Source organism: Bos grunniens, chromosome 9 (assembly GCF_055505025.1).
Source record: "Bos grunniens cultivar Pamir isolate PY7600 chromosome 9, Bosgru_T2T1.0, whole genome shotgun sequence".
NCBI lineage: Eukaryota > Metazoa > Chordata > Mammalia > Artiodactyla > Bovidae > Bos > Bos grunniens.
The window spans coordinates 27,016,195-27,032,506 of NC_141173.1; the positions used below are offsets into that span (position 1 = coordinate 27,016,195).

Genomic DNA, 16,312 nt, shown 5'->3' on the forward strand with positions numbered 1-16,312 from the left:
AGATACTCATAAGCTATGATAAATGCTATGAAGGAGAAGGAGAAGGCATGAAGAGAGTACTCAACAGAAGGAGCTTGATCTGATCTAAGGGTCAGAAGAGGCTTGTCTAAGAAGTGTCGGTTGATTTGAGAAATGAAGAACAAGTTAAGTTCACCAGTTAAGAAGACTGAGAGGTAGGGAGACCATTCCCAGAACAGTATATTCAGGGCACCGTATCCATGAAATGATACATGAAGTGAGATGACTGGATAATATCACCGCCTCAATGGACATGAATTTGAACAAACTTCGGAAGATAGTGAAGGACAGAGAAGCTTGGCGTGCTGCAATCCATGAAGTCGCAAAGAGTTGGACACAATTGAGAGACTGAACAACAACAACATCCATAAAATGAGAAGCGACCTATACTGGCCCTATCACAGTGTTTCTCTTAGTTGTATGTATCTCTCTGCTCAAACTCTCTACTCTCCCAGTTGATAAGATCTGAAAGGGCCCATATCACATACATCTTGTTTGTTATTTTATTAGAGGGAGTTGCACAGATCCTGTCACATAGCATGTTCTCAATATGCATTATTTATTAAAAGAACAAGTATTATCCATGCCCTCTAATTGCCAAATCCAACGAATATATTTTTAATTCTTATTTTATTGTATTTCTCAGTGTCATTTAATCAGTTGGTCACTACTTCTCTCTGACCTTTGATATACTTTTGCTTCAATGACACCTTTTTTCTCCAGATGCTCCTTTCTCTCTTAGGTTCCTATTCATTCACTTTTCTCTTAATTCCATCCATGAATCACCACTTTGCATACACTCTTTGCGTAGTCTCTTCCATACTCAAACGGTTTCAACTTCCCTCCACTGGATTTCATTTTTAAATTACCACTGTAGACCTCACTCCTGAGCTGCAGAGTCAGATAGCAACTATTTGGGGGTCATATCCAGTACTTTGGCCATCTCATGCGAAGAGTTGACTCACTGGAAAAAGACTCTGATGCTGGGAGGGATTGGGGGCAGGAGGAGAAGGGGACGACAGAGGATGAGATGGCTGGATGGCATCACTGACTCGATGGACGTGAGTCTGAGTGAACTCCCGGAGTTGGTGATGGACAGGGAGGCCTGGCGTGCTGCGGTTCATGGGGTCACAAAGAGTCGGACACGACTGAGCGACTGATCTGAATCTGAATACACCTGTATGCCTTACAGCCATCTCAAAGTCAAATAAGCAAAACCAAACTCATAATCACTGCAAGGTTCCCTAGCCCAACAACAATAAAAATAACTCTAATCTCCATTACTTTATCTCAGTTTATGATATCTGGGTACCATGATCCAGATGGTAAAGAATCTGCCTGTGATGCAGCAGACCCGGGCTCAATCTCTTTGTCAGGAAAATCCCCTGGAGAAGGGAATGGCAAACCACTCCAGTATTCTTGCCTGGAAAATCCCATGGACAGAGGAGCCTGGCAGGCTACAGTCCATGGGGTTGCTGAGTCAGACATGACTGAGCAGCTAACACTGTCACTTTTTATGGTATCATCACCATCTATTTAGGTACTTAAGCTAAATATCTAGTTATTAGCCTCTTCTCACTTCCAGCTATCTATCAAGATCAGACAGTTTCAGCCCCAGGATATTTATCGAGCCCTTCTTCTCTTCTCCAGCCTTTGACCATTACCTTAGCTCAAACAATCATCATTTCCTTCTAGATGTCTACAACTACCTTCATATGATCAACAGCAACCAACCTAAAATATTGATATAAATTGGATACCACACCATTCCCTTGTTTACAACTTTCAGTCTGGAGGATGAAATCCACATTTCTTAACATTGCACGCAAGGCCCAGGCTTCTGTTTTTATCTGTTACCCCACCTTTCACCACTTCCTTCTGTGAACCTTACTCTAAAGGAACCACAAAATACTTGTGGCTCCACTACACAACACTCATTTCCTGGCTCTGTGTCCTGTCCTTTAAGTGTTATATTCTCACCCCTGGATACCTTTCCTTATATCAAAGTCCACCCAGGAATTCTCGATAACATAGCTCTCCCTGGTTCCCCAAGATGAATGGAGATACCCCCTTTACCATGAACTCATCTATAATACTCTATGCAAAGCCCTACTGAAGCGCAACAGTGTTTTGTCATCTTCCCGCGTAACCTCTGTGTTCCCTTACGTGGGTTTCATGAGAAAAACGACCATGTTGTACAAAGCCTGTGATGGAGTCTCACTAAAAGTGCATATAAGGAGTAAAGTAAAATGACATTAATTCACTCATCAACTGTCCATTCAGTCCTGAACAGTGCCCAGCACTGCTTTTAAATGTTCAAGGTATCTCAAGGAAAAAAACAGATCAAAACCCCTGCTCTCACGATGCAAAATGTATCCACTATTTTAAATAGTGCTAGCAATATGGTGCTATGGAGGAAAAAACAAAAAACAAAAAAACAAAGCCTATAAAGGGTATAAGGTAGGAGAAAGTGATTACTGAGAAGCTGAATTTTGTTCGAAGACATGAAGGGAGAGAGCTGGGTGTGCAGGTATCTGGGGAATGCATATTTCAGACAAAAGAAGAGCAGGTATGGAGACCCTGAGAAGAGAACACGCCTGGTGCTTCTGAAGCATAGCAAGGAGGGCAGGGTGGCTGGAAGAGGGCGAAGGGAGTGGAAAATTAGGTCAGAGGGACAATGGGGTGGAAGTGTGAGCAGGGTGTGATGTGTCATATAGTCACCGTAAGGACTAGCTTTTGCTCTGTGTGAGAAGGGAGACGTGGAGGATTTCGAGCAGGGAGTATGTAGTCTTCCTTATGTTTAAACAGTCTCCTTCTGGCTGCTGGGTCAAGACACCGTGAAGAGTAAGAAACCATCAGGAGGTTGTGGAAAAAGTCTTGGAGAGAAAAAGATGTTGATGTCCTGATCCAGATTAGTGACAGTGGGGGTGCTGAGATAGAGTCAAATTCTGAAGATATTTTGATGGTACAATCTACAGAAGATTATGACTGATGATATGTGGGGTGTGAGAGAATGAGGTCAGATTCTTGACTTGAGCAGCTACAAGGTTGGCGCCGCCATTCACTGAGATGCAGAGACTACGAGAAGGTCCTTGGGGACAGCAGAGGGATCTATGTTGGAGCAGTCCATGAGGGCAAGCAAGTGAAGATGCTGCTTATGCACTGGGATGCAGATCTTTCCCCATACCTCTCCAAACTGTCGATTCGCCTACTGACTGCTGCCACCAGCAAAACGTGTACCCTGCCTGGAATTCTAAGTTGAGTTTACAGCAGAAATAAAAAACAATTTTTAAAGCTGGAAATGAAATGAAAAGGAAAGGAAATGAACCATCATAGAAAGCTTTAAATCCTTTAGAAACACTGGCCCCATTGGTATCCACACAGAAAATGGGCAGAGTTTTACTCCACTCTTCTGAGTCTACACAGCTCACTAGAAATCCTCTCAGAAGCCCGCATCTCTGTCAGAGGCTCTCCACATGGACTCTCAGCCCCTTGGAGATGTTTCAGAATTTCTTTGGTAAGGGGATGTTTGGCAGTCAAAAAGGTGGTTGATGCTGACAGTTTGGGTTGTTCTTCAATGTTTCAGACATTTTGCTCAGAAGAGTATTAGGTCCCATCCATATTATTTTCTAATACACTAGACTATTAGAGAGTCTATTTATAAATATATGAACACGGAACCTAACTTCATCTTATATATAAACACAAAATATTGTTTGCATGCTTTTAATAGATAATTTTCTAATTACTATATAACTATAGAATAAACTGAGAAAGATTGATTGATTTAGACTCTAACTCCATTTTATATATGTTTCAAAGATTTATGTGTGGTTTTAATGTATCCTGAATTTTCTAGCAATATAATCACATGTATTCATATGTATATATGCATACATTTATAAGCATACATACATATAAATATAATATTTTGTCTTCAAATAAAAGGATAGGTATTGATAATATTTAAGCTTCCCTTCATGGTTTCCTAAATCCAAATTTGTGAGCCCATTTTAAATGGGTTCAAAAATCTGATTGCTTCTTCTTGTCTTTTAATGCCATGGTACCTGAACATTTACATGTTGAAATATTCACTTATTGTTATTCTATTCTACTATCCTATAAGAATAACAACAAGGGAATATATAATATTTGTTATTCTATATTATTTTGTTTATATGTATTTATTTGGTATTCTATATTTTTTTAAAATGGGGATTCCCTCATAGCTCAGTCAGAAAAGAACCTGCCTGCAGTTCAGGACACCTGGGTTTGATCCTGGGTCAGGAAGATACCCTGGAGAAGGAAATGGCAATCCACTCCAGTATTCTTGCCTGGAGAATCCCATGGACAGAGGAGCCTGGCAGGCTATACTCCATGGGGTCGCAAGAGTCAGATACGACTTAGCAACTAAACCATCACATATTAAAATTAGGACATGATTTTTAATGAAATGCTGTATGTACTAACATTATACATTTAATCTTGGGCAGCTAATCAACATCAAAGCTATTAGTCATAAAAAATGGGTCATGGATGCAATACAGTTTATATCCTAGAAAATATCTGCCACCAAACAATCAGGCTCTCCTCACAACTAATGTCTAGATTTTGGCATTTCAAGAAAACAGTAGCAGTGATAACTACTGCATCAAACTTAGTGATGTCAGGCAATCTGGAGAGTTAAAGTGGGTGATCAGTGGTCAAGGAAAAGCTATTTTATCCTCTATAAGAGGCACTATCTAAAAGCAGTCACCAGCCCCTGAACATACGTTTGCAGTGGCACGTGAAGTGCCAGAGAACTGCAGGGTTATCTAGAAAATCCAACGTTAATATTCTAAATTCTTTCCTTAGCAACCATAAGCTACACAGCTGTAGCTCAGATATAAGAACTCATAGAGATTTGTGCTAATTTGATATGAACAGGAGGAAATTAATCATTTCCGTGAATCAATAAATTTTTTCCCCAGAGCAGCCTTTTATAGGATTTAAGAGAATAAAATATCTGAAGGGAAATATCTTGACAAGTAAATTCCTTTAATTTCAAATTCATAATAAATTATGGATGAATATAATTCACTTTTCCCTGCCTGCCTTTTGGCCCAGTTACTTAGCCTCTCTGAAGCTGTTTCTGTATCTTTCTTACAACTTTCCTTAGAGATTTAAATGAGACAATAAATGTAACTCACACACTATTGAACCTATCATTTTATTATGACTGTTGCTGTTGTTCCGTCACTAAGTCCCATTCAACTCTTTGTGACTCCATGAACTGCAGCACGTCAGGCTTCCCTGTTCTTCACTGTTTCCTGGAGTTTGTTCAAACTCATGTTCACTGAGTCAATGATGCCATCCAACCATCTCATCCTCTGCCGCCCCCTTCTCCTCCTGTGAAACATCTTAGCTTCATCAAAAAGCATTTAATAATTAAGATCTGGATGGCACACTGGAACTTAGCATCTTAGTATCACATGTGAGGATTTGATGAGATAACTAATAAAACTGCACAACGGCAATGGAGAGTAATATGTAATTAATATCAGTACATGTAGGTAGTATTGCTATTATTATTGCTGTGCAAACACCACAAAGAAAGACAGAGCACTATATACAAAGGCATTTTATGAATAAAATAAGATGGCATATTAGAACTCAGCACTCCCTGTTCACGTCTTGGCATTTCTTTAAAAAAAAAACAAAAAGAGAGAAGTGTCCTGCCTCCTACAAATAGGAAATATGTTGACATTGAAATAACAAAAAAGAGAAGACTCTACACATGGACATCACCAGATGGCCAACACTGAAATCAGACTGATTATATTCTTTGCAGCCAAAGATGGAGAAGCTCTATACAGTCAGCAAAATCAGGACCGGGAGCAGACTGTAGCTTGGATCATGAACTCCTTATTGCCAAATTCAGACTTAAATTGAAGAAAGTGGGGAAAACCACTGACCATTCAGGTATGACCTAAATCAAATCCCTTATGATTATACAGTAGAAGTGAGAAATAGATTTAAGGGACTAGATCTGATAGAGTGCCTGATGAACTATGGATGGAGGTGCATGACATTGTATAGGAGACAGGGATCAAGACCAGCCTCAAGAAAAAGAAATGCAAAAAACCAAAATGGCTGTCTGAGGAGGCCTTACGAATAGCTGTGAAAAGAAGAGAGGTGAAAAGCAAAGGAGAAAAGGAAAGATACACCCATCTGAATGCAGAGTTCCAAAGAATAGCAAGGAGAAATAAGAAAACCTTGCTCAGTGATCAGTGCAAAAAAACAGAGGAAAACAATAGAATGGGAAAGACTAGAGATCTCTTCAAGAAAATTAGAGATACCAAGGGAATATTTCATGCAAAGATGGGCACAATAAAGGACAGAAATGGTATGGACCTAACAGAAGCAGAACATATTAAGAAGAGGTGGCAAGAATACACAGAAGAACTATACAAAAAAGATCTTCAAGACCCAGATAATCACGATGGTGTGATTACTCACCTAGAGCCAGACATCCTGGAATGTGAAGTCAAGTGGGCCTTAGGAAGCATCACTACGAACAAAGCTAGTGGAGGTTATGGAATTTCAGTTGAGTTATTTCAAATCCTAAAAGATGATGCTGTGAAAGTGCTGCACTCAATACGCCAGCAAATCTGGAAAACTCAGCAGTGGCCACAGGACTGGAAAAGGTCAAGTTTTCATTCCAATCCCAAAGAAAGGCGATCCCAAATAAAGCTCAAACTACCACACAATTGCACTCATCTCACACACTAGCAAGGTAATGCTCAAAATTCTCCAAGCCAGGCTTCAGCAATATGTGAACCGTGAACTTCCTGATGTTCAAGCTGGTTTTAGAAAAGGCAGAGGAACCAGAGATCAAATTGCCAACATCTGCTGGATCATCGAAAAAGCAAGAGAGTTCCAGAAAAACATCTACTTCTGCTTTATTGACTATGCCAAAGCCTTTGACAGTGTGGATCAAAATAAACTGCAGAAAATTCTGAAAGAGATGGGAATACCAGACCACCTGACCTGCCTCTTGAGAAACCTGTATGCAGGTCAGGAAGCAACAGAACTGGACATGAAACAATAGACTGGTTCCAAATAGGGGAAGGAGTACGTCAAGGCTGTATATTGTCACCCTGCTTGTTTAACTTCTATGCAGAGTACATCATGAGAAACGCTGGGCTGGAAGAAGCACAAGCTGGAATCAAGATTGCCAGGAGAAACATCAATAACCTCAGATATGCAGATGACACCACCCTTATGGCAGAAAGTGAAGAAGAACTAAAGAGCCTCTTGATGAAAGTGAAAGAGGAGAGTGAGAAAGTTGGCTTAAAGCTCAACATTCAGAAAACTAAGATCATGGCATCTGGTCCCATCACTGCATGGCAATTACATGGGGAAACAGTGGAAACAGTGGCTGACTTTATTTTTTTGGGCTCCAAAATCACTGCAGATGGTGACTGCAGCCATTAAATAAAAAGACGCTTACTCCTTGGAAGGAAAGTTATGACCAACCTAGAGAGCATATTAAAAAGCAGAGACATTACTTTGCCATCAAAGGTCCGTCTAGTCAAGGCTATCCTTTGGTTTTTCCATTGGTCATGTATAGATTTGAGAGTTGGACTATAAAGAAAGCTAAGCACCAAAGAATTGATGCTTCGTGGTGTTGGAGAAGACTCTTGAGAGTCCCGTGGACTGCATGGAGATCCAACCAGTCCATCCTAAAGAATATAAGTCTTGAGTGTTCACTGGAAGGACTGATGTTGAGGCTGAAACTCCAATACTTTGGCCACCTGATGTGAGGAGCTGACTCATTGGAAAAGACTCTGATGCTGGGAAAGATTGAGGGCAGGAGGAGAAGGGGACGACAGAGGATAAGATGGTTGGATGACCGAATCAATGGACTTGAGTTTGGGTAAACTCTGGGAGTTGGTGATGGACAGGGAGGCCTGGTGTGCTGCAGTCCATGGGGTCGCAAAGAGTCGGACATGACTGAGTGACTGAACTGAACTGAAATAAAATAAATGACTTAATTACCCTTAATTCATAAATCACATTACTTATATATCAGCCTACGAAGTGTATAACTTCCTAATTAATTCTCTCTTCAATGCTTTGTAAAATGTCCTAAATAGTGATACGTGGTTATTTATGTAAGAGAAAAATTCAAGTGGTCAGCTGCCTGTCATCTTGTTGGCTATGACTGTATTTTTTCCACATTATATAAATGTTTACATAAATATTTCTCTTATCTGACATTAACGAAGAAGGTAATTTGCAGCAGGGATGTTTAAATTTTCCAATTTAAAAAAGCTAACCATTTTGAGAAATAGTAACCCAAACTTTGCTTTAGTAAACCATTTATTCAAAGTGTAACTTTTATGTGAGGATAAAAATGAAAATGCAACAGTCACATCCTTAGAGATTGCAGGGGCAAACGTAGATGCATAAGCAGCTCCAGAAATCTGATGTTAGAGTCCTTCTGTTCCCTTGTTAGGTTTTATTTACTTTTTTTTTATTTTATTTTATTTTATTTTTAACTTTTACATAATTGTATTAGTTTTTCCAAATATCAAAATGAATCCGCCACAGGTATACATGTGTTCCCCATCCTGAACCCTCCTCCCTCCTCCCTCCCCATACCATCCCTCTGGGTCGTCCCAGTGCACTAGCCCCAAGCATCCAGTATCGTGCATCGAACCTGGACTGGCAACTCGTTTCTTACATGATATTTTACATGTTTAAATGTCATTCTCCCAAATCTTCCCACCCTCTCCCTCTCCCACGGAGTCCATAAGACTGTTCTATACATCAGTGTCTCTTTTGCTGTCTCGTACACCGGGTTATTGTTACCCTCTTTCTAAATTCCATATATATGCGTTAGTATACTGTATTGGTGTTTTTCCTTCTGGCTTACTTCACTCTGTATAATAGGCTCCAGTTTCATCCACCTCATTAGAACTGATTCAAATGTAAGAAAGCTGTGGTACATATACACAACGGAGTATTACTCAGCCATTAAAAAGAATACATTTGAATCGGTTTTATTTACTTTTAATCATGAACTATTTCCAACATTTAAAAATTAAAGATAATGGTATAATAGACATGCATGAATTTATCACCCATTTTTAATAACAGTAACATATTACAATATTTAAGAAATATTTTTGAAGAGATAATACTTACTTATATATGCATTTTAAATAAAATTGTTTCTTTCACTTCCTACTGGCTTTAAACTGGTTTGCCCCAAAGTATTGGGTAAAAGGGACTGAAAATATGTTCAGCTTTCTTTTAAAGTACATATTTTTAAAAATATACTCAATTCAAAATATAAGAACAAAGTATTTTGTTATTATTAAATTATTAAATAAGCATTAAAAAATACTTGAAATGCTAAATAATAAGAACTGATCATACAGAAATAGTTTTTCAAGCTATTCTGGTGATAAATTGTTTCAATCTTTCAGGAAAACAAATTGGCAATATGTACCAAATATTGAATATATTGATGTCCTTTAACCTAGTGATTCTATCTTCAGAAAAGGTCCAAAATATGGAAAAATATATATTCCAGATGAATATCATTAACAAATTATAACATAGGGATATATTTTTAAAGAATTCCAAACCCAAACAAAACCAGCTTTGGTATCTAATAGGTGGAGGATATTTAAGCAAATATTACATAGTTAATAAATGTTGGGATTCCCTGGTGGCTCAGATGGTAAAGAATCTGCCTGAAATGCAGAAGACTTGGGTTTGATCCCTGGGTCGGGAAGATCCCCTGGAGAAGGGAATGGGAACCCACTTCAGTATTCTTGCCTGGAGAATTCCATGGACAGAGGAGCTTGGCAGGCTACAGTCCATGAGTTGCAAAGAGTCAGACATGACTGAACAGCTAACACTTTCACTTTCTTTCACTTAAAACATGCTATAAAACTACTTATTAACTTGAGAATGGTTTGAAAAGTTAAATGGAAAAAAACACGGGATATCAAATTATCCCCATATTACGATTCTTTTTTAAGTTACTCAAATAGGGGAAAGATCAAAGAGCAACAAGACACTGATATGTTAATAGTGAGTATACTAGAGTGGTGAATTCTTTTTCTCTATTTTTCAAATTTCTATCATATGTTACATGACCTTTATGAAAAAAATTACTTAAAAATCAAAATAATTATCAAAATTATGGATCGATCTAATATACCCATGCAGGGTACATAAATATACTTTGGTCCCAACAAAATTTTAAATACACTTGATTATCATTAATAAAAACATATTCATATGAAAATATATGATAATTGTTTTGTTCACCTGGAAGCACTATATGAAAATTTTTTTCATAAGCTCCTAGCATTTTCCGTTTTCACTTATAAATCTTAAAAGAGTAGTTAGGAAAATAAAGCCTTGGCCCATAAAAAAAAGCATTAATTCACTGAGTAATCTCTCTCCCTGTGGATTTCTACTCTTAGAGAGGTTTCATGGGTAAAAATAAAATTTATGGCCCAACAACAACAAAATCAAATTAAGAAAATACAAAATTTTAAAGTCACATGCTTCAAAAAACATTAAAACAATCCGTATTCAAAACAAGTCATAAAATATGATGTAACCTGACACAGATTTCATGGAACCTGAATCTCACCAGAAAGTGGGTTCTCTGCTCCACATGGAATGAATGTAAACTCATTCCATGGTTCCTCGGCCCCTTTCCCTTCTAATCAGAAGGTAATTCCTTTTAAAACCTCAACTTTTTAGCTATTATTTCAAAAGAAAACCAGCATGCATGATTTCTCTTAACTGTTTATATTTGTTAAAACTGTGGGGAATCGTCAGCGCATTCAGTAAATTCCTTACAGTTGGGTGCTTTTTCTTTCAATAAATCAGAGTCTATTTAATGTTAGATGGAGGGATTACAGTAACAAATGTTATGTTTTTATGTACTATCTCAAATATCCCTAACATGTAATGTTGCAGTATTCTTCATTGAGAACACATTCTGTGAGCCAGGCCAACTGGCAACTGTTTCACAGCTTTTCAGAGAAATATAAAGTATTATGAACAAAGTGTCAAATAGAATGACTTAAACAGGGCTCCTGAACTCCTACTGGCCTTTATTTAGTTTGAAACGCAGCAGTAGCTTTGAATAAACTGAAAAGGCAGGAGGAAGGGGGAAAGGCCTCATTCTCCCATTGTTCTTCAACGGGTGAAAAATAAGTGTACAGAGCAATCGATGGAGCAATCTGAAACAGTCTTAAAACCAAAGGGATAACTGTAGATGGATTTGCCTTCTACAGACAAACAAAGGAAGCTTTTAAACTCAGACATCCATAGATACCACTTTTAATAGGGCCAGGCCATCCAAACTATTTCAAAATTTTCTTCCAGTTGCTAAGAACACAACATGTTATTTTAGGCAATGCTTTACTGACTATTAATATACATATAAACTAGTGACACTGGTGTAGTCAATCTGTGCATATATATATATATATTCATCTATATATTTCATGTATATTTTCATCTATAAGCTTCAGAATATACTTATATTACTTCAAGTTGGGTTCACATGATTAATTTTTAAAATTTTTCTGATAATTCAAATTTCCTTTACCTTGGTGCTAAGTTCTCCTGAAAGAAATGGCAAAATTATTCTTGAAAGAAAATTTGGCCCAGTTTAGACATGATTTTCAAAAATAAATTTGGCAAAAAATGAAAACCACACATGGTGGAGTATACATATACATATATACACATATAATTTTCTGCATTGAGCTTTAGAAAGAGAAAAACTTCAACAGATCCCTACCCGGTAAGCATCAAATCCAAAGTTTTCTGGCTGGATTTATGTGCTGATTTCTCTATAGGAGAAATTCCTTTCCCTGGCTATCTGCACAGTTGACTTTCAACATCTAGGTCTCTGCTCAAACGCCTGCTGACTCTTGATTATTTGCATGATTATCAAGAGAAAATTGAAAAATGGGATCCATAAAGACCTGAAGCTTTTAGCTTCTCCCTCACCAGATTTACTAAAAAAGGAAATGGCCAGTTTAATATAATCCTAAAATGATAAGCAATGTCAGAGAGAAACAAACAAAAACAAAGGCTTACAAGGATTCAGAGCCTACCTAATTGAGAAGTGATTATAGTGTAGTTTGCTAGTGTAAACTAGAAATAATACTTTATATACTTTTTATATGAGTTTTTTCCTATATATAAATTTCCATTTTTAAATGGAAAATAAGGATTTTGAAGTTTAAGACCCATAGTTACATGTAGACTCCTTAAATTTTGAACTATCGCCAGTCCAGGTTCGATATAGGATGCTTGGGGCTGGTGCACTGGGATGACCCAGTGCACCAGCCTGGATGGAACGGGGAGGGAGGTGGGACGGGGGTTCAGGATGGGGAACATGTGTACACCCGTGGCAGATTCATGTTGATGTATGGCAAAACCAATACAATATTGTAAAGTAATTAGCCTCCAATTAAAATAAATAAATGTAAATTAAAAACAAAGCAAAACAATGAAATATAATGTGAATAAAAATATACACTATATATTTTTTCTATATAAAATCTTCATTTTAGCTATATAATTACTCTTCTAAAATGAAACAGCAAGTATTCTTTTTCTCCACGCCTGCATTAGGAAAGTTACACATAGAATCACTTCAACATTGTAAATATTATCGTTCAGTGACCCCCTTCCTCCTAACGGTGGTCTCACCTTGCACTTTGGACACTTCTGGGCATTCCGCTGCCCGTGCTCAATTTCGCTGGCCCAGTGACGCAACAGTTTGTCTCCTTTTTTGTACTCCTTGCAGTTAACACCTTCATGCCAAGGAGAGTGGCACTTAAAACACCAGACGAATTGGCAAGTGGGGCACTGGATCTGTGTAAGGAAAAGTAATGTTAAGTACTAGTGGATATATTTAAAGTGTCTAAGAAGATAAGAATGGTGATGCTTGGAGAAATTAGCTGAAAGGCTATAATTGGTCCAAATTTAAAATACCTCCCCCTGGATAAAACCAAAACTACAGTAAGATATGACTATTCTTATATTAAAGGAGGAAAGAACGGCTTTGGCCTGGATGATCTGGCTGTCTGTAGACCAGTAGAATTAAACACTTGGGATGCTTTGGAAATCAATTTGGCCTTAAGAAAAGCCCTCAAATTGAAGCACAGAGGTAAAATCTGAAGGTCAAAATGCCCCGAATCCCTACTCAGGCTACCACCCTGGAACTTGCCTGGCCCTTGAACCAGCTTCCCAGGCATTTCCATTGCTCTTGGCTTCATTCACTTTTGTAAAATCAAAGCCCCGCCCCCCCACCCCCAAGATGTTTCATCAAATAAAAAACACTCCAGCAAATGAACCACTACACCAACATTTGCTATGATAATGGATATCCCTGGTTTGCTATTCATATAAGGGAGATTAATCATAAAAATAATACGAAGGATCTTATTAGAAAACTGAATGTATGGTGGTCTTGTGGCCTGTACCTGGGAAACTATCAGAAGATATCTTTGCATGGTCACTATGCAGAGGTGTATAGAATGCACATATATGTTTTAAAAATATCTGTCTTCCTCTTGACAAGAAAGACATTTTATCTGACTTTCTGCATTTTGAATAACGATGGAGTATCCCACTCTCAAACCATATTTCTGGTCCTCACTCTAGAAACATATGGGCATAACTTGACTTTTCTATGTGATTAAAGTGATTAATAAAATGTGTCACTATAAACAATGTAAGTGACTATTCTCTGTGCTCCTGCTTCTTACTTCACTGGGCAAGAGTGAATTTACTGACTATACTTTGAAGATGAGTTAGCAAGTCTTTTGGTAAACTGTACACAATGTCGCTACTTTGTTTTTTTGAAAACAGTGGTTCCAATCTACAGGGTAACTGAATGGCAGTTACAGTCAACTCTTCTGTTATAACTCTAAGCACTGCAACATGCAGTCAAAATAGATAATGTTCTTCCTGTGCAAATATGAGCAACAAAAATACTTTTGCTTCTAACTTGATAGCAAAAGAAAACAGCATTTTGTCATCAATTTTTAAAAATCTTCATGTATATTTATTAAAATGCTGTTATATGATAATGTTTATACTGTTGTATTACATGCATTATTTATTTTTATCAACAAACTAATGCTCCAAAGTCAGTATGAACAACATAAATTTACAGATGAGGAAACTTATGCTCACAGAGATTAAATAACTTGCCCAGAGACACAGAGCAAGTAAAATTGTGACTCCAAGGCCAGCATTCTTTCCATTGTGTTAAAACACTTCCTCATACTAAACAGCATTCTTACTTTGATGATTGAAAAGTAAAATGTCAAAGTCGAAGAAAGTCATGTGGTTAATCTAATCAGTAAATTAGAATTCTATAACACTAAAAATATAAGGTTAATTTTGAAAATCTCTTTCAAGATTTTACTCAGATAAATTAGGAAATCCCTTGTGCTTTTTAAAAAGATGATTTTTTTAGTCATTTAAAATAACCATTTTTGCCTTTTCTGATCATTAAAGTTAAACTAATTTATTTTTAAAGTAAGAAGACTGAGTCAAAGAAGGTAAACTCCAGGTAATAAAACAATGTAAAATGATCACTGAAAACAATGAAGGACACATGTAAATATCATATGGGGCCTATATGAATATAATTTTTAATATAATGAATGAAATGGGGAAGTAAAAAAGACTCACTTTACCTCTTGCTTCTGCCACTATGACAGAGGGCTTGAATATTCTATTAGACATTATACACAATTCTAAATTACTGAACTCTACCTTTGTTAAATTAAAAAAAAAAAAAACCCTTGGTTTTTAATGCCAGTCTTAGATTATGTTTATGAAATGAATAGCCAAAGAATAACTGTAACATGTGCCTTGAAACTGGGATTAACTGAAAGGATGTCAGACACCATAATGGCTCAAGGATCTTTATGACTGATGCTGAATTATCTTATCTACAGATCTCGAATGAAGACAATTAGAAATATATGGTTCTCCTAAGGTACCAGAATGATAAGGAATCAGGTATTTGGTGTCCACCCCAGGATTCTGGCTTCCAACATCACACAATAAACAACTAAGTTTCACTGCAGAACCTGCTGCCAGACAACAAAGACTTGGCAGCAAACTATGAAAGGAATTTTGCACCAAGTTCTCAAGTGAAGATAAATAACTTAAATTCAGACCCGCCTGCTTACTGTCTCTCACTGAAAACAGGAAAATAACTATTGCCTTACTTTGGATTCCCTCATAGCTCAGTTGGTAAAGAATCTGCCTGCAATGCAGGAGACCCTGGTTTGATCCCTGGGTTGGGAAGATCCCCTAGAGAAGGAAAAGCTACCCATTCCAGTATTCTGGCCTGGAGAATTCCATGGACTAGAGTCCATGGGGTCACAAAGAGTCTGACACGACTGAGCGACTTTCACTTCACTTAGTTTGGATTAAAATAATACAAGGACTAACAGGCAATCCCAACCACCTTGTTATTCAAAGACTGCGCCTAAATTGTTTAAAGATTGACTTTTTCGTTTGACGATGACTTATTCACTCCAACCTTCAGTTCAGTTCAGTCGCTCAGTCGTGTCTGACTCTTTGCGACCCCATGAATCACAGCACGCCAGGCCTCCCTGTCCATCACCAACTCCCAGAGTTCACCCAGACTCATGTCCATCGAGTCGGTGATGCCATCCAGCCATCTCATCCTCTGTCGTCCCCTTCTCCTCCTGCCCCCAATCCCTCCCAGCATCAGGGTCTTCCTTAACCATACTCAAAGTTGGACTCATACGAAATACCTGTAGACATTAACACTATCTTCCTCCATATGAAATGCCATCCCATAATCACAGACTTCCCACATGGAGTGCCTGCCTTCTGAGTAATTATATTCACATACAGGTTACCGTGCTGTATCCATGCTATTCAGAGTGTAGTGCAGCATCACCTGGGAGCTTGTTGCCGTCAAAAATTCATGTCTCACCCCAGACCTACTAAACCACAGCCTGTGGTTTCACAAGGTCCCCACGTTAAAGTTTGAGAAGCACAGCTCTGAAGGACTGACCCCATTGCAGTGGCCACACCTGATCACACCAGGAATGAGTCCCTAAGCTAAAAGCAGGGGTCTGCTTGATGGCAAGCAATCTATGAGGCTGCAGGCAGAAGCTTTGTGCAAAGCATGCTCCTTGGTGAACAGAGATTAGCCAAGACAGATTTTTTTTTCCTTGAGGAGAGAAACAGGGATACATACACA

General features: G+C 38.0%; 1 protein-coding gene across 2 annotated transcripts in view; it reads right to left on the reverse strand.

Annotated features, from left to right (window-relative positions):
* The window catches only part of RNF217 (ring finger protein 217), a 123,942-nt gene that overhangs the window by 17,060 nt on the left and 90,570 nt on the right, over positions 1-16,312 (reverse strand). For both annotated transcript variants that reach the window (XM_086317020.1, XM_086317021.1), the window contains exon 3: positions 12,763-12,927. In XM_086317020.1, the coding sequence (XP_086173146.1) occupies positions 12,763-12,927 (165 nt within the window). The remainder of the gene's footprint in view (positions 1-12,762; positions 12,928-16,312) is intronic.